The sequence below is a fragment of the Heliconius melpomene genome, chromosome 2, assembly GCF_056956725.1.
Source record: "Heliconius melpomene rosina isolate 202511_hmr_F chromosome 2, ASM5695672v1, whole genome shotgun sequence".
Classification (NCBI taxonomy): domain Eukaryota; kingdom Metazoa; phylum Arthropoda; class Insecta; order Lepidoptera; family Nymphalidae; genus Heliconius; species Heliconius melpomene.
The window spans coordinates 36,047-54,823 of NC_140390.1; the positions used below are offsets into that span (position 1 = coordinate 36,047).

Consider the following 18,777-nt stretch of genomic DNA (forward strand, 5'->3'; position numbering starts at 1 on the left):
CCGACAGCGTCACACCACGCACATCCGTCGTTGCGGAGCCCCACACGCTGGACTTCGCGTTGAGATCGCCGGCCACTAACACCTCCGCCGGACGAAATCGTTCTACCATTTCCCCCAATCGTGTAAGGAACTCTTCAAACTCCGCAAGAGTTCGATTGGGGGAAAAGTAGACCCCTACGACAACTAGGTCGCCGACAAGTGCTGCGACGCATCCCGCACCCTTCTCTACTCGTGAGAAGGGCGGAGAGCCCGCTGCGACCTGGGTGATAATAGTCACCACCCCGGTGTTGTCGGCTACCCAGTTATCTCTGTCGGGAACGCTGTAGGGCTCCGAAACAACCGCCACCTGGATAGACCACTGCGCCAGGCTTTGGACCAATAAGTCCTGGGCCCGGGCACAGTGGTTTATGTTCGCCTGCAACACACGGAGGGCCATTATTGATCGTCCATGTGTTGCACCTCCCCTTCCCTGGCTAGGTGACTCGTACTAGCCGGTGCTTCCGGCCTCGTACGTCTTCTTCCCCCCTTTTTGGCGCTGGATTTAGCGCAGGTGGCACTACCCGCCTTATGGTTTGCCGGCTTCTGTGCTGCCTCGCAAACCGGGCAGTGTACATCGGCCGAGCACCCCCGCTGTTGGTGCCCGGGTTGGCCACACCGGAAGCATTGGTTGCTCCGGTCGACATCACTCCTACACATTGCCGCCATGTGGCCAACTTCGTGGCAGCGGAAACAGCGCTGAATGCGAGGCTGCAGCAGTTTTACTCCCGCAGAGACAAACCCTACGAGCAGCCTTCCTTTGCTTATTTTCTGCGCAGCCCCGACAGGGCAGCGAACCCAAGCTGTGCCTAGGCCGGCCCGGTCCTGACGGATCTCACCGACTTTTACGTCAGCCGCCGCGCAGCCACCGACTCGGCTGATTGCGGCCATGACGTCCTCGGAAGTTGCAGAGTCGTCGAGGCCAGTCACCCTCAACTCCGCACACTATACAGGCCTCGACACCTGCACTTCTTCCGGGCGAAGGACCCCGCGCAGCTTCTCGGCCAACGCGTCTGCCTTTTCGCCACTATTAGCCCCGGGCAACTCCAACATTCTAGCACCCGTGGATGCTACCCGGAACCTGAGGTCGCTAATACCCAGGTCCTCCAGCTTGATGTTCTCTTTGACCTGGGTTAGCACATCGGTGTAGCTGAGCTTGTCAGCAACCGCTGGCTGCACCTTCAGCACCACCACCTGCGACCTAGGTCGGCGCAACTTTGGTGCTTTCTGTGGCTTTGTCTTAGCCTTTTGCGTCACCGGATTCGCAACGGGAGTCGCTTTCTTCTTCGCCCCCCTCTTCGCCACGACATTCCATCCCTCGGCTAGGTTGGTAGGAGCCGGAGGTAATGGTCGGGGTTCAGCTGGTGCCGTTGGTTTAAGAGGCACCTTTCCCGCACCCTTCTTCTTTTTCTTCTTCCCCTGCGGGCCCTTTGGCGCAGGATTAGCCGGCGCCATCAGGGTGGTCACGACGGGCTCAGTTCTCGCCTGTGTCGGACACACCTCCTGGTTTTTGTCAGCGGCTAGTGGTGGCCGCAACCTCTTCTCCGGCGGGAGTCGCTCTTTGAAGGCCTCCAGCCTTGTACTGACCATAGTGCCCACTTCCACCATCACAGTGCGCACTATGTCATTGACGGATAAAGACTCCGCCGTTGCCTTTGGCGTCTCTACCGGTCTTGAGCGCTCCACGTCCGCTCTTAGGCGGGCAAACTCTCCCCTCAAATCCGCCAATTCCGCCTGTAGCCGCGTGTTCGAGGCTCTGAGGAGATGGACTTCCTCCGACGCCGTCCTGTTCGCCAAGGTGTTCACGGCTTTGGATATCGCACCCGCAGCCTCCTTCAGGGCCTTCGTGAAAGTACCCTTTAGGTTCCCTGACTTGCTGGCGACTCTGTTAATAACAGCCAGGCTTTCAGAGACCTGGCAATGCAGGTCAGAGACTAAAGGCTCCTCGGGGCGATATTCTAGCGACACATCTGAGAGCCTTGAACTCGCGCGGCTCTGTATAGTTGCGGTCATACCCGCTACCTCCTCTTCCGCCCTCAGCCGACGCTCTTCGCGCTTGGCCTCATTGAGCGACTTTCTAGCAGCCAAGTCGATGTTCTCGCCAGGAGCAGATGGTGGGCCCTGGCTTCTCTTGGCTGCCTTCTCCTTTGCCTCTTCTTCTTCCGAGGACATAGAGTTTCTCTCTTTGTTCCGGCGCCTTTTCCTGTCCTTCCGGAACAAGACCTTACTCCCTTCTTGCGCATTTGCGCTGGTCGAGCCGACGGACATGACACTGTCCGCGTCTGACTCCGAGCCTGCCCAGAACCGTCCCCGCGACAAAGTCGACAACCTAGACCTTCCACTAATAATGGAGGCAATCTCCTCCAGGTCCAGTCGTTCAACCACGACTTGCGCCGTCTTCAGCGCACCTCCCATCGGCAGAATTGCCGGACTATCGGCCCTCCTTGGCCTCGTCCCTCCTACAACTCTCTCCTCTGGCTCAACAAGCAGAGCACCACTCCTCTCGTGCACTCCCGCACCCTCGACGCTCACAACTACTCCTCCCTTCTCAGCGTCCACACCAACTTCGCCCATCCCGGGCACAACTACTCCTCCGTCCTTCTCCACACTCACTCCGCCCATCTCGGGCCCCTCCCCAACAACATATCGGTCAGTCTGGCCCCCCCCAGATTCGTGGGGCTTGCGTGCCGAAGCACGGAGGGATTCTCCGATCTCGATGAGACCGGTACCCTCCTGAGGTAAAACAAAATTCTGCTGTACCGACATGTTAAGTTTTTGCTGTTCCACAGCGGGCTTTTCTGTCGGGGTGTGCTCCCCTAGGCCGTGTCCATAACAATGGACTAAAGACACGCCCATGCCTGGCTGGTTTTGGTCCGCGCCGGGAATAAATTCCCGGTCCACTCGCCCGCAAGTGCGAGTGGTTTCCCCTATCCGCCACCGGGGGACGCGCCCAGTAGGAGACCAGCAACTCCCTTGGGAACCTAACCTAACCTAACCTAACCTAACCTAACCTAACCTTTTTTTTTTTTTTTTTTTTTTTTTTTTTTTTTTTTTTTTTTTTTTTTTTCGTGAGGAAATCCTTTTACGGATACCGGCCCGAGTGGGGACTCGAGCGGGTTATGTGGGACTCGCGGACTAGGCAGATGTAGGCCGTCCGCATACCCACTAAAACCTCACGGTGCTCCTCCTCGACCGCCACTGGCCGCGAGACGCGGGGACTATAATCGTCCACGAAACGCGGCGGCGGGAGCCTGCTAGGCACGTCGCGGAGTCAAGGGTGTGTGGGCACCCTCGACGGCCTGCTCGGAGTAGCGCGCGGGAGCAACCTGCGCGCGCCTACTCGGGCCAGGTTGGTAGGCGGCCAGCTTCCCCAAGCTGACCGCCCTCTGGCACATTAGGGCGGAAGGCGGCGGTCGTGTGCCGCCCTCCGGCGACCCGGTCTCTTACGGCGGATGGCGACTTCGGCAAAAGCCTCCCTCGCCCGTTCCGCCGACTCCTTCTCGAGCAACACTGCCTCGCAGAAGGATGAGACCGCGTCCCACGACGTCTCGCTACCGGCCATGGCCTTGACCACGGCCGGCAGGGAAAGGTCGTCCCCGATGACGTCGCGCAAAGCGCGACGTTGAGACGCCCAGGCTGTGCACACCTCCAACGTGTGCTGGGCCGTCTCATCGAGGCAGTCGTCGCAGTGGTGGCAGCGAGCGTCGGGCTCCCTCCCAGCGATCCGACACAGGTAACCCCCGAAGCAGCCATGCCCCGTGAGCACCTGTGTCGTGCGGAAGGTTAGGACGCCATGACGCCGCGCTAACCACTGGCGGAAAACTGGACGAACCGCCTCGATCGTCAACCGGCCGGCAGATGGTGTCGCCAGCCGGGATTCCCACACTTCTAATGCGGCTTCCCGCTCCTCCTCGGCGCGTGCTGGACTGGCCGGCTCCCCGGACGCTAGGCCTCGACGCCGGCAATAGACCGACGCCAGAGACAGAGCATCCAGATCCCACGGCATGACTCCAGCCAGCACGCACGCCACCTCACCGGAGATGGTCCGGTACCCCCGTATCGCCCGGATGGCCATCACCCTCTGCGCACGTCGCAGCAGAGTGATGTTGTGCCGATCCAAGGCGTCCGCCCATACGGGAGCACCATAGAGCGCCATCGATCGGACCACTCCGGTGTACAGCCGACGGCTAGAGGCGCTCGGCCCATCGACGTTGGGCAAAAGGCGCGCCAATGCCGCCGCTGTCTTCAACAGTTTCGGGGCCAAGGATGTAAAATGGCCCCGGAAACTCCACCGACCGTCTAGAACAAGTCCGAGGTACTTCATACTCCTCTTGACGTCGATTCGGACGCCACCGACGACGATGTGGGCATCTGCCGGTGGGCCCTTTCGAGGAGCATGGAAGTATAATGCCTCGGACTTGTTCAGGGCAACCTCCAGACCCAACCTTCTAATTCGGCCGACGACGTCGGCCACTCCGGCCGTTGCGAGCACTGCTGCCTCGCGATAAGTCCTCTGCTGCGCCAAGACCAGCGTGTCATCGGCGTAGCAGAAGACTCCAACTCCTCGTAGGGTGTCGCCTCTCAACACCCAGTCGTACCCAATGTTCCACAGGAGTGGCCCGAGAACCGAGCCCTGTGGAACACCGCACGACACTTCGTACTCTTCCCACCCTCCTCCAGGAGCCGGAAAGGTCACAGACCTCCCGGACAGGTAAGCCCCGATGACGCGGCGCAGGTATGGAGGCACTCGGTGATAGATGAGTGCCTCTTCAATGCAGGGCCAGGGCAGGGAGTTGAAGGCGTTGGCGATGTCTAAAGACACCGCCAAGACTCCATCGCCCAGGGCCACCGCATCCTGCGCATGGGACTTCACCCTCAGTATGGCATCCACCGTCGAGCGCCCACTGCGGAAGCCATACTGGTGGTCCGAGAGATTTGGACCTGTCCGCTCCATGTGACGCTGCAACCTCCTCGTCACTACCCGCTCCAAGAGCTTGGCGATCTCGCTCAAGAGCACAATTGGCCTGTAAGCCGAGGCCGAGTCCGCCGGGCGTCCCTCCTTCTTAAGGAGGACTAACCTGCCTGTCTTCCACCGCTGTGGAATTATGGCTTGAGCCAGACAGGCAGAGAATAGTCCTCTCACTCTGGGCCCAAGGATGTTAATGGCCAGAGTTAACGCCCTCCCGGGAACGCCATCAAGGCCGGGTGCGGTGCTCTTGCCGCGAGATCGGCGAACTGCTTCCTCCAGCTCCTCCTCCTCCACCTGTGGTGCGACGCTGTCCTCCTCTTCTTGCGGTGCAGGGCGGGCCATTGAAGGTGGTGAAAAATTGGCCCGCTGCGGGAACAGTGACGACAGAACCCCTCGGAGAATGTCCGGTCGGAGTGTCTGCGTCAGTGGCGGAACCCAAGCCCGTAGCTTGCCAAGTACCATACGGTAAGGCGTGCCAAACGGGTCTTGGTCTATTCCCGCGAGCATCTGGTCGTGTGACTCGCCCTTCACACGACCGATCTCCTCCTGCAACCGCGTTCTCGCCTCGACATACAATTGGTACAGTCGGTCTTCCTCCTCCCGTACCTTCTGTACCCGCCTGCGATAGTGGCTGTACCGGCGTCTCGCCGCAACGCAGATGGTACGCAGTTGCGCGATCTCCCACGACCACCAGTACACCTGCCGCCGATGAGGGCGGCGCCCGGAACGGGGCATTGACGCGTCACAAATACGCGTCAGCGCCCCCTGCGCCCAGGATGCGGCGTCTTCTGCAGACGCCAAGCTCTGGGGCAGCCAGGATTCCACTATCGCGGCCTCCTCCAACAATTGCCTGTCGAGGCGACCCAATTGCCACCGCGGTCCGCACTCTCGCGAGTTTGGACTGGGGGTTGGTTGCACCGCTGAATGTGTGGAGATCTCGTAAGAGATGTAAAGGTGATCCGAGAGAGTCTCCACATCATCCAGCACTCGCCAACCCCGAACACGACGCGCTAGGGCCGGGCTCGCGAACGAAACGTCCACGACGGATCCGCCCAGCCTTCGCACACACGTGTTTGTCGTCCCCCGGTTGAGCACCGACAAACCGGTGGCAATCACCCACTCGGACAGCGTCACACCACGCACATCCGTCGTTGCGGAGCCCCACACGCTGGACTTCGCGTTGAGATCGCCGGCCACTAACACCTCCGCCGGACGAAATCGTTCTACCATTTCCCCCAATCGTATAAGGAACTCTTCAAACTCCGCAAGAGTTCGATTGGGGGAAAAGTAGACCCCTACGACAACGAGGTTGCCGACAAGTGCGGCGACGCATCCCGCACCCCTCTCTACTCGTGAGAAAGGCGGGGAGCCCGCGGCAACCTGGGTGATCACAGCCACCACCCCGGTGTTGTCGGCTACCCAGTTGTCTCTGTCGGGAACGCTGTAGGGCTCCAAAACAACCGCCACTTGTATCGACCACTGCGCCAAGCTTTGGACCAATAAGTCCTGGGCTCTGGCACAGTGGTTGATGTTCGCCTGCAACACACGGAGAGCCATTATTGGTCTTCCATGTGTTGCACCTCCTCAGGCCCAGCTGGGATATTAGACGTGGCCGATGTTGCTGGCACTCGTCTTCGCTTTCCACCTTTATTGGTGCTAGCCTTTCCACAGGCAGCATTCCCCAACATGTGATTAGCGGGCCTTTGCGCCGCCTCACACACCGGACAATGAGGCTCTGCCGAGCACGATCTCTGCTGATGCCCGGTTTGGCCACACTGGAAACACTGTTTGCTGCGGTCCACCTGGCTACTGCACTTCGCAGCCATGTGGCCCACTTCGTGGCAACGGAAACAGCGTTGCGCACGGGGCATCAACAGCCTCACTCCAGCAGAGACGAAGCCAACAAGTAGTCTCGCCCCGTTGATCTTCTGCGCTGCGCCGACAGGACATCGGACCCATACTGTTCCTAGACCGGCCCGGTCCTGTCGGATCTCTCCGACTTTTATATTAGCCGCAGCACAGCCGGAAACTCGGCTTATTGCCGCCGTCACGTCCTCAGCAGTGGCGGAATCATCGAGGCCAAACACCCTCAATTCCGCGCATTTCACTGGCCTCGACACCTGAACCTCTTCGGGGCTGAGAACCCCGCGCAACTTCTCAGCCAGCGCATCCGCCTTCTCAGCAGTGTTGGCGCCAGGCAACTCCAGCATTCTAGCGCCAGTAGACGCAACACGGAATCTCAGATCATCTATACCCAGGTCTTCCAACTTTATACTTTCCTTGACCCGGGTAAGGACATCGCTATACGACATCTTGTCGGCTACGGCTGGCTGCAGCTTAATCGTCACAACTTGCGATTTAGGACGACGCAGCTTTGGCTCCTTTTTCGCTTTAGCCTTTTGCGCTTTCGGCTTAGCAGCTGGCTTTCCCTTCTTGGCCCCCTTCCGGGCTACTACAGTCCAGCCCTCAGACATATCAGCCGGAGCGGGTGGCAAAGGTCGAGGCTCAACAGACGCGATCTTCACCGGACCTTTCTTCTTCTTGGCCTTTTTAGACCTTTGCTCCTTCGGTGCCGGATTAGCCGGCGCCATCAAAGTGGATGCAACAGGGTCCACTGGCGCCTGCTTTGGGCTATCCACCTTGCGCTTGTCCGCCGCTAGCGGAGGTCGCAGATTTCTCTCTGGTGGTAGCCGATCTTTAAAGGCTTCCAGCCTGGTGGAGACCATAGTGCCCACTTCCACCATCACAGTGCGCACTATGTCCTCCACAGCAATAGACTCCGTGGGAGTGGGTCGCAAATCCGGTGCTCTAGACCGCTCCAACTCCGCTCTCAAAAGGGCAAACTCCTTCCGCAGCTCCACCAACTCCGACTGCAGCCGCGAGTTTGTTGCCTTGAGGATATCCACTTCCTCTGATGCCGTCCTCTTTGCCAGAGTATTAACGGCAGAAGAGATAGCTCCGGCAGCGTCTTTAAGGGCCCTAGTGAATGTGCCCTTCAAATTCCCCGACTTGCAGGCGACTCTGTTGATTATAGCCAAGCTATCAGATACTTGGCTACGCAAGTCGGAGACCATGTGCTCCTCACCGCAAAGTTCCAGGGGCACATCCGAGAGCCTAGAACCTGCTCTACTCTGTATCGCCGCGGAGATTTCGGCAACTTCCTCCTCCGCCCTCAGCCGACGCTCCTCTCGCTTGGCGTCGTTAAGCGCCTTCTTCCCAACGTCTAGCCCTATGTTTGGTGGACCATAGCTCCGTCTGGCCGAAGCCACTTTCGCTTTCGGCTTCTCTGTTCCCCCATCCGCATCCGAGGACTCAGACCCACTCTTCTTGGTACGGCGCCTCTTCCTGTCCTTTCGGAACTGCGCCTTAGCCCCCTCGATAACATTCGAGCTGTTCGAACCGACAGACATCACGCTATCGGCATCCGACTCGGAAACCGCCCAGAAACGGCCTCGTGACGAAAGTGATGATCTGGACCTACCACCACCACTTATAATAGAGGCAACCTCCTCGTGGTCCAGACGCTCCAACACGACTCGCGCATCCTTCCACGCTCCTCCTACTGGCACAAGTGCCGGACTTTTGCACCTCTCGGGCAAAGTATCCCCTACGCCTATCTCGGGCACAACAACTTCTCCGCCCATCTCGGGCACAACAACTTCTCCGCCCATCTCGGGCACAACAACTACTCCGCCCATCGTGGGCACAACAACTACTCCGCCCTCCTCGGGCCCTCCCACGCCTTCATTTTGGGTTGTTTTTGAATTTTCCATTTTGTTCCCACGAGTGTGGGGGAAAAACGGTCCATCCGAGCAGTGCCCCCTGTACTCGGATAAGCCTATTACGCCAGGGTGTCGGCCGGTACCCTGGCGGGACCAGCAGTAGCGACTGATCTCCCCATCAGCCATGAACCCCTCGCGCTGCTTCGCCGCTTGGGTTGGGGTAATTTTTTATAGAGGTTTTCTTCCTCGCAGCCCGGCCGGTAAAGACAAGGCCCTCGGTTCCACTCCTGATTACGAGACATGACCGCAACCAAGAGTGGAGTTCCGATATATTCGACGCAGGCACATCACTGCACCTGCGTGGCGGTAGGGTGAGTACACACCACGCGCGCCCTCCGGTTCCTCACACTGTGTCCTCTGCATGACAGAGGACACGCGGAGAACCACGTCGGATTATTAGCCAGCGAGCAATCATTACCCAAGGACGAATCCTGTGGGCACCAATTACTCGCCGCCCAGGGTGCACCGGCCCGCACACTGTTCGTCCCCCCCGAATGACAAGCATTCGAGAAAGGGCCAACAGCGAGCGAACACACGAGGAGGTTATCCGACCAAGCACCCCAACCTTTTTTTTTTTTTTTTTTTTTTTTTTTTTTTTTTTTTTTTTTTTCGTGAGGAAATCCTTTTACGGATACCGGCCCGAGTGGGGACTCGAGCGGGTTATGTGGGACTCGCGGACTAGGCAGATGTAGGCCGTCCGCATACCCACTAAAACCTCACGGTGCTCCTCCTCGACCGCCACTGGCCGCGAGACGCGGGGACTATAATCGTCCACGAAACGCGGCGGCGGGAGCCTGCTAGGCACGTCGCGGAGTCAAGGGTGTGTGGGCACCCTCGACGGCCTGCTCGGAGTAGCGCGCGGGAGCAACCTGCGCGCGCCTACTCGGGCCAGGTTGGTAGGCGGCCAGCTTCCCCAAGCTGACCGCCCTCTGGCACATTAGGGCGGAAGGCGGCGGTCGTGTGCCGCCCTCCGGCGACCCGGTCTCTTACGGCGGATGGCGACTTCGGCAAAAGCCTCCCTCGCCCGTTCCGCCGACTCCTTCTCGAGCAACACTGCCTCGCAGAAGGATGAGACCGCGTCCCACGACGTCTCGCTACCGGCCATGGCCTTGACCACGGCCGGCAGGGAAAGGTCGTCCCCGATGACGTCGCGCAAAGCGCGACGTTGAGACGCCCAGGCTGTGCACACCTCCAACGTGTGCTGGGCCGTCTCATCGAGGCAGTCGTCGCAGTGGTGGCAGCGAGCGTCGGGCTCCCTCCCAGCGATCCGACACAGGTAACCCCCGAAGCAGCCATGCCCCGTGAGCACCTGTGTCGTGCGGAAGGTTAGGACGCCATGACGCCGCGCTAACCACTGGCGGAAAACTGGACGAACCGCCTCGATCGTCAACCGGCCGGCAGATGGTGTCGCCAGCCGGGATTCCCACACTTCTAATGCGGCTTCCCGCTCCTCCTCGGCGCGTGCTGGACTGGCCGGCTCCCCGGACGCTAGGCCTCGACGCCGGCAATAGACCGACGCCAGAGACAGAGCATCCAGATCCCACGGCATGACTCCAGCCAGCACGCACGCCACCTCACCGGAGATGGTCCGGTACCCCCGTATCGCCCGGATGGCCATCACCCTCTGCGCACGTCGCAGCAGAGTGATGTTGTGCCGATCCAAGGCGTCCGCCCATACGGGAGCACCATAGAGCGCCATCGATCGGACCACTCCGGTGTACAGCCGACGGCTAGAGGCGCTCGGCCCATCGACGTTGGGCAAAAGGCGCGCCAATGCCGCCGCTGTCTTCAACAGTTTCGGGGCCAAGGATGTAAAATGGCCCCGGAAACTCCACCGACCGTCTAGAACAAGTCCGAGGTACTTCATACTCCTCTTGACGTCGATTCGGACGCCACCGACGACGATGTGGGCATCTGCCGGTGGGCCCTTTCGAGGAGCATGGAAGTATAATGCCTCGGACTTGTTCAGGGCAACCTCCAGACCCAACCTTCTAATTCGGCCGACGACGTCGGCCACTCCGGCCGTTGCGAGCACTGCTGCCTCGCGATAAGTCCTCTGCTGCGCCAAGACCAGCGTGTCATCGGCGTAGCAGAAGACTCCAACTCCTCGTAGGGTGTCGCCTCTCAACACCCAGTCGTACCCAATGTTCCACAGGAGTGGCCCGAGAACCGAGCCCTGTGGAACACCGCACGACACTTCGTACTCTTCCCACCCTCCTCCAGGAGCCGGAAAGGTCACAGACCTCCCGGACAGGTAAGCCCCGATGACGCGGCGCAGGTATGGAGGCACTCGGTGATAGATGAGTGCCTCTTCAATGCAGGGCCAGGGCAGGGAGTTGAAGGCGTTGGCGATGTCTAAAGACACCGCCAAGACTCCATCGCCCAGGGCCACCGCATCCTGCGCATGGGACTTCACCCTCAGTATGGCATCCACCGTCGAGCGCCCACTGCGGAAGCCATACTGGTGGTCCGAGAGATTTGGACCTGTCCGCTCCATGTGACGCTGCAACCTCCTCGTCACTACCCGCTCCAAGAGCTTGGCGATCTCGCTCAAGAGCACAATTGGCCTGTAAGCCGAGGCCGAGTCCGCCGGGCGTCCCTCCTTCTTAAGGAGGACTAACCTGCCTGTCTTCCACCGCTGTGGAATTATGGCTTGAGCCAGACAGGCAGAGAATAGTCCTCTCACTCTGGGCCCAAGGATGTTAATGGCCAGAGTTAACGCCCTCCCGGGAACGCCATCAAGGCCGGGTGCGGTGCTCTTGCCGCGAGATCGGCGAACTGCTTCCTCCAGCTCCTCCTCCTCCACCTGTGGTGCGACGCTGTCCTCCTCTTCTTGCGGTGCAGGGCGGGCCATTGAAGGTGGTGAAAAATTGGCCCGCTGCGGGAACAGTGACGACAGAACCCCTCGGAGAATGTCCGGTCGGAGTGTCTGCGTCAGTGGCGGAACCCAAGCCCGTAGCTTGCCAAGTACCATACGGTAAGGCGTGCCAAACGGGTCTTGGTCTATTCCCGCGAGCATCTGGTCGTGTGACTCGCCCTTCACACGACCGATCTCCTCCTGCAACCGCGTTCTCGCCTCGACATACAATTGGTACAGTCGGTCTTCCTCCTCCCGTACCTTCTGTACCCGCCTGCGATAGTGGCTGTACCGGCGTCTCGCCGCAACGCAGATGGTACGCAGTTGCGCGATCTCCCACGACCACCAGTACACCTGCCGCCGATGAGGGCGGCGCCCGGAACGGGGCATTGACGCGTCACAAATACGCGTCAGCGCCCCCTGCGCCCAGGATGCGGCGTCTTCTGCAGACGCCAAGCTCTGGGGCAGCCAGGATTCCACTATCGCGGCCTCCTCCAACAATTGCCTGTCGAGGCGACCCAATTGCCACCGCGGTCCGCACTCTCGCGAGTTTGGACTGGGGGTTGGTTGCACCGCTGAATGTGTGGAGATCTCGTAAGAGATGTAAAGGTGATCCGAGAGAGTCTCCACATCATCCAGCACTCGCCAACCCCGAACACGACGCGCTAGGGCCGGGCTCGCGAACGAAACGTCCACGACGGATCCGCCCAGCCTTCGCACACACGTGTTTGTCGTCCCCCGGTTGAGCACCGACAAACCGGTGGCAATCACCCACTCGGACAGCGTCACACCACGCACATCCGTCGTTGCGGAGCCCCACACGCTGGACTTCGCGTTGAGATCGCCGGCCACTAACACCTCCGCCGGACGAAATCGTTCTACCATTTCCCCCAATCGTATAAGGAACTCTTCAAACTCCGCAAGAGTTCGATTGGGGGAAAAGTAGACCCCTACGACAACGAGGTTGCCGACAAGTGCGGCGACGCATCCCGCACCCCTCTCTACTCGTGAGAAAGGCGGGGAGCCCGCGGCAACCTGGGTGATCACAGCCACCACCCCGGTGTTGTCGGCTACCCAGTTGTCTCTGTCGGGAACGCTGTAGGGCTCCAAAACAACCGCCACTTGTATCGACCACTGCGCCAAGCTTTGGACCAATAAGTCCTGGGCTCTGGCACAGTGGTTGATGTTCGCCTGCAACACACGGAGAGCCATTATTGGTCTTCCATGTGTTGCACCTCCTCAGGCCCAGCTGGGATATTAGACGTGGCCGATGTTGCTGGCACTCGTCTTCGCTTTCCACCTTTATTGGTGCTAGCCTTTCCACAGGCAGCATTCCCCAACATGTGATTAGCGGGCCTTTGCGCCGCCTCACACACCGGACAATGAGGCTCTGCCGAGCACGATCTCTGCTGATGCCCGGTTTGGCCACACTGGAAACACTGTTTGCTGCGGTCCACCTGGCTACTGCACTTCGCAGCCATGTGGCCCACTTCGTGGCAACGGAAACAGCGTTGCGCACGGGGCATCAACAGCCTCACTCCAGCAGAGACGAAGCCAACAAGTAGTCTCGCCCCGTTGATCTTCTGCGCTGCGCCGACAGGACATCGGACCCATACTGTTCCTAGACCGGCCCGGTCCTGTCGGATCTCTCCGACTTTTATATTAGCCGCAGCACAGCCGGAAACTCGGCTTATTGCCGCCGTCACGTCCTCAGCAGTGGCGGAATCATCGAGGCCAAACACCCTCAATTCCGCGCATTTCACTGGCCTCGACACCTGAACCTCTTCGGGGCTGAGAACCCCGCGCAACTTCTCAGCCAGCGCATCCGCCTTCTCAGCAGTGTTGGCGCCAGGCAACTCCAGCATTCTAGCGCCAGTAGACGCAACACGGAATCTCAGATCATCTATACCCAGGTCTTCCAACTTTATACTTTCCTTGACCCGGGTAAGGACATCGCTATACGACATCTTGTCGGCTACGGCTGGCTGCAGCTTAATCGTCACAACTTGCGATTTAGGACGACGCAGCTTTGGCTCCTTTTTCGCTTTAGCCTTTTGCGCTTTCGGCTTAGCAGCTGGCTTTCCCTTCTTGGCCCCCTTCCGGGCTACTACAGTCCAGCCCTCAGACATATCAGCCGGAGCGGGTGGCAAAGGTCGAGGCTCAACAGACGCGATCTTCACCGGACCTTTCTTCTTCTTGGCCTTTTTAGACCTTTGCTCCTTCGGTGCCGGATTAGCCGGCGCCATCAAAGTGGATGCAACAGGGTCCACTGGCGCCTGCTTTGGGCTATCCACCTTGCGCTTGTCCGCCGCTAGCGGAGGTCGCAGATTTCTCTCTGGTGGTAGCCGATCTTTAAAGGCTTCCAGCCTGGTGGAGACCATAGTGCCCACTTCCACCATCACAGTGCGCACTATGTCCTCCACAGCAATAGACTCCGTGGGAGTGGGTCGCAAATCCGGTGCTCTAGACCGCTCCAACTCCGCTCTCAAAAGGGCAAACTCCTTCCGCAGCTCCACCAACTCCGACTGCAGCCGCGAGTTTGTTGCCTTGAGGATATCCACTTCCTCTGATGCCGTCCTCTTTGCCAGAGTATTAACGGCAGAAGAGATAGCTCCGGCAGCGTCTTTAAGGGCCCTAGTGAATGTGCCCTTCAAATTCCCCGACTTGCAGGCGACTCTGTTGATTATAGCCAAGCTATCAGATACTTGGCTACGCAAGTCGGAGACCATGTGCTCCTCACCGCAAAGTTCCAGGGGCACATCCGAGAGCCTAGAACCTGCTCTACTCTGTATCGCCGCGGAGATTTCGGCAACTTCCTCCTCCGCCCTCAGCCGACGCTCCTCTCGCTTGGCGTCGTTAAGCGCCTTCTTCCCAACGTCTAGCCCTATGTTTGGTGGACCATAGCTCCGTCTGGCCGAAGCCACTTTCGCTTTCGGCTTCTCTGTTCCCCCATCCGCATCCGAGGACTCAGACCCACTCTTCTTGGTACGGCGCCTCTTCCTGTCCTTTCGGAACTGCGCCTTAGCCCCCTCGATAACATTCGAGCTGTTCGAACCGACAGACATCACGCTATCGGCATCCGACTCGGAAACCGCCCAGAAACGGCCTCGTGACGAAAGTGATGATCTGGACCTACCACCACCACTTATAATAGAGGCAACCTCCTCGTGGTCCAGACGCTCCAACACGACTCGCGCATCCTTCCACGCTCCTCCTACTGGCACAAGTGCCGGACTTTTGCACCTCTCGGGCAAAGTATCCCCTACGCCTATCTCGGGCACAACAACTTCTCCGCCCATCTCGGGCACAACAACTTCTCCGCCCATCTCGGGCACAACAACTACTCCGCCCATCGTGGGCACAACAACTACTCCGCCCTCCTCGGGCCCTCCCACGCCTTCATTTTGGGTTGTTTTTGAATTTTCCATTTTGTTCCCACGAGTGTGGGGGAAAAACGGTCCATCCGAGCAGTGCCCCCTGTACTCGGATAAGCCTATTACGCCAGGGTGTCGGCCGGTACCCTGGCGGGACCAGCAGTAGCGACTGATCTCCCCATCAGCCATGAACCCCTCGCGCTGCTTCGCCGCTTGGGTTGGGGTAATTTTTTATAGAGGTTTTCTTCCTCGCAGCCCGGCCGGTAAAGACAAGGCCCTCGGTTCCACTCCTGATTACGAGACATGACCGCAACCAAGAGTGGAGTTCCGATATATTCGACGCAGGCACATCACTGCACCTGCGTGGCGGTAGGGTGAGTACACACCACGCGCGCCCTCCGGTTCCTCACACTGTGTCCTCTGCATGACAGAGGACACGCGGAGAACCACGTCGGATTATTAGCCAGCGAGCAATCATTACCCAAGGACGAATCCTGTGGGCACCAATTACTCGCCGCCCAGGGTGCACCGGCCCGCACACTGTTCGTCCCCCCCGAATGACAAGCATTCGAGAAAGGGCCAACAGCGAGCGAACACACGAGGAGGTTATCCGACCAAGCACCCCAACCTTTTTTTTTTTTTTTTTTTTTTTTTTTTTTTTTTTTTTTTTTTTTTTTTTTTTAACGTGAGGAAATCCTTTTACGGATACCGGCCCGAGTGGGGACTCGAGCGGGTTATGTGGGACTCGTGGACCGGCTGAAGGCCGATCCCAATACCCACTAAAACCTCACGGTGCTCCTCCTCGACCGCCACTGGCCGCGAGACGCGGGGACTAGAATCGTCCACGAATCGCGGCGGCGGGAGCCTGCTAGGCACGTCGCGGAGTCAAGGGTGTGTGGGCACCCTCGACGGCCTGCTCGGAGTAGCGCGCGGGAGCAACCTGCGCGCGCCTACTCGGGCCAGGTTGGTAGGCGGCCAGCTTCCCCAAGCTGACCGCCCTCTGGCACATTAGGGCGGAAGGCGGCGGTCGTGTGCCGCCCTCCGGCGACCCGGTCTCTTACGGCGGATGGCGACTTCGGCAAAAGCCTCCCTCGCCCGTTCCGCCGACTCCTTCTCGAGCACCACTGCCTCGCAGAAGGACGAAACCGCGTCCCACGACGTCTCGCTGCCGGCCATGGCCTTGACCACGGCCGGCAGGGAAAGGTCGTCCCCGATGACGTCGCGCAAAGCGCGACGTTGAGACGCCCAGGCTGTGCACACCTCCAACGTGTGCTGGGCCGTCTCGTCGAGGCAGTCGTCGCAGTGGTGGCAGCGAGCGTCGGGCTCCCTCCCAGCGATCCGACACAGGTAACCCCCGAAGCAACCATGCCCCGTGAGCACCTGTGTGGTGCGGAAGGTTAGGACGCCGTGACGCCGCGCTAACCACTGGCGGAAAACTGGACGAACCGCCTCGATCGTCAACCGGCCGGCAGATGGTGTCGCCAGCCGGGATTCCCACATTCTTACCGCGGTTTCCCGCGCCTCCTCCGTGCGTGCCTGGCTTGCCGGTTCCCCGGACACTAGGCCTCGACGCCGGCAATAGACTGACGCCAGAGACAGAGCATCCAGATCCCACGGCATGACTCCAGCCAGCACGCACGCCACTTCACCGGAGATGGTCCGGTACCCCCGTATCGCCCGGATGGCCATCACCCTCTGCGCACGTCGCAGCAGAGTGATGTTGTGCCGATCCAGGGCGTCCGCCCATACGGGAGCACCATAGAGCGCCATCGATCGGACCACTCCGGTGTACAGCCGACGGCTAGAGGCGCTCGGCCCATCGACGTTGGGCAAAAGGCGCGCCAATGCCGCCGCTGTCTTCAACAGCTTCGGGGCCAAAGATGTAAAGTGGCCCCGAAAACTCCACCGACCGTCTAGAACAAGTCCGAGGTACTTCATACTCCTCTTGACGTCGATTCGGACGCCACCGACGACGATGTGGGCATCTGCCGGTGGGCCCTTTCGAGGAGCATGGAAGTATAACGCCTCGGACTTGTTCAGGGCAACCTCCAAACCCAACCTTCTAATTCGGCCGACGACGTCGGCCACTCCGGCCGTCGCGAGCACTGCTGCCTCGCGATAAGTCCTCTGCTGCGCCAAGACCAGCGTGTCATCGGCGTAGCAGAGGACTCCAACTCCTCGTAGGGTGTCGCCTCTCAACACCCAGTCGTACCCGATGTTCCACAGGAGTGGCCCGAGAACCGAGCCCTGTGGAACACCGCACGACACTTCGTACTCTTCCCACCCTCCTCCAGGAGCCGGAAAGGTCACAGACCTCCCGGACAGGTAAGCCCCGATGACGCGGCGCAGGTATGGAGGCACTCGGTGATAGATGAGTGCCTCCTCAATGCAGGGCCAGGGCAGGGAGTTGAAGGCGTTGGCGATGTCTAAAGACACCGCCAAAACTCCATCGCCCAGGGCCACCGCATCCTGCGCATGGGACTTCACCCTCAGTATGGCATCCACCGTCGAGCGCCCCCTGCGGAAGCCATACTGGAGGTCCGAGAGGTCCGGACCTGTCCGCTCCAAGTGACGCTGCAACCTCCTCGTCACAACCCGCTCGAAGAGTTTGGCGATCTCGCTCAAGAGCACAATTGGCCTGTAGGCCGAGGCCGAGTCCGCCGGGCGACCCTCCTTCTTAAGGAGGACTAGCCTGCCTGTCTTCCACCGCTGTGGAATTATGGCTTGAGCCAGACAGGCAGAGAATAGTCCTCTCACTCTGGGCCCAAGGATGTTAAGGGCCAGAGTTAACGCCCTCCCAGGAACGCCATCAAGGCCGGGTGCGGTGCTCTTGCCGCGAGATCGGCGAACTGCTTCCTCCAGCTCCTCCTCCTCCACCTGTGGTGCGACGCTGTCCTCCTCCTCTTGCGGTGCAGGGCGGGCCATTGAAGGTGGTGAAAAGTTGGCCCGCTGCGGGAACAGTGACGACAGAACCCCTCGGAGAATGTCCGGTCGGAGTGTCTGCGTCAGTGGCGGAGCCCAAGCCCGTAGCTTGCCAAGTACCATACGGTAAGGCGTGCCAAACGGGTCTTGGTCTATTCCCGCAAGCATCTGGTCGTGTGACTCGCCTTTCACACGACCGATCTCTTCCTGTAGCGCTTTCCGCGCCTCGACGTACGTGCGGTACCGCCGTTCCTCCTCCTCTTCCTCTCGGCGTACCCGCCTGCGATAGTGCGTGTACTGGCGTCTCGCCTCAATGCAGATGACACGCAATTGAGCGATCTCTCCCGACCACCAGTACACTTGTCGCCGCTGAGGGCGGTGCCTGGAACGGGGCATAGACGCGTCGCAGATACGCGTCATAGCCCTCTGCGCCCAGGTGGCAGCGTCTTCCACAGACGCCAAGCTCTGGGGCAGCCAGGCCTGCACTATCGCAGCCTCCTCCAGGAGTTCTCTGTCGAGACACCCAAGTCGCCACCGCGGTCCGAACTCTCCCGAAGTTGGACTGGGGGCTGACTGCGCCGCTGAATGTGTGGAGATCTCATATTGGATGTAGAGATGGTCCGAGAGAGTCTCCACATCATTCAGCACTCGCCAGCCCCGAACACGGCGCGCTAGGACAGGGCTCGCGAACGAAACGTCCACGACGGATCCGCCCAGCCTTCGCACACACGTGTTTGTCGTCCCCCGGTTGAGCACCGACAAACCGGTGGCAATCACCCACTCGGACAGCGTCACACCACGCACATCCGTCGTTGCGGAGCCCCACACGCTGGACTT

General features: G+C 59.8%; 1 protein-coding gene across 1 annotated transcript; it reads right to left on the bottom strand.

The window, feature by feature from the left end:
• Positions 1–435: 435 nt before the first annotated feature.
• Positions 436–927, bottom strand: LOC146540221 (uncharacterized). Its single transcript, XM_085204680.1, has one exon. It carries the CDS (start codon positions 925–927, stop codon positions 436–438), a length of 492 nt encoding a protein of 163 aa, XP_085060806.1.
• Between the last annotated feature and the right edge of the window lie 17,850 nt (positions 928–18,777).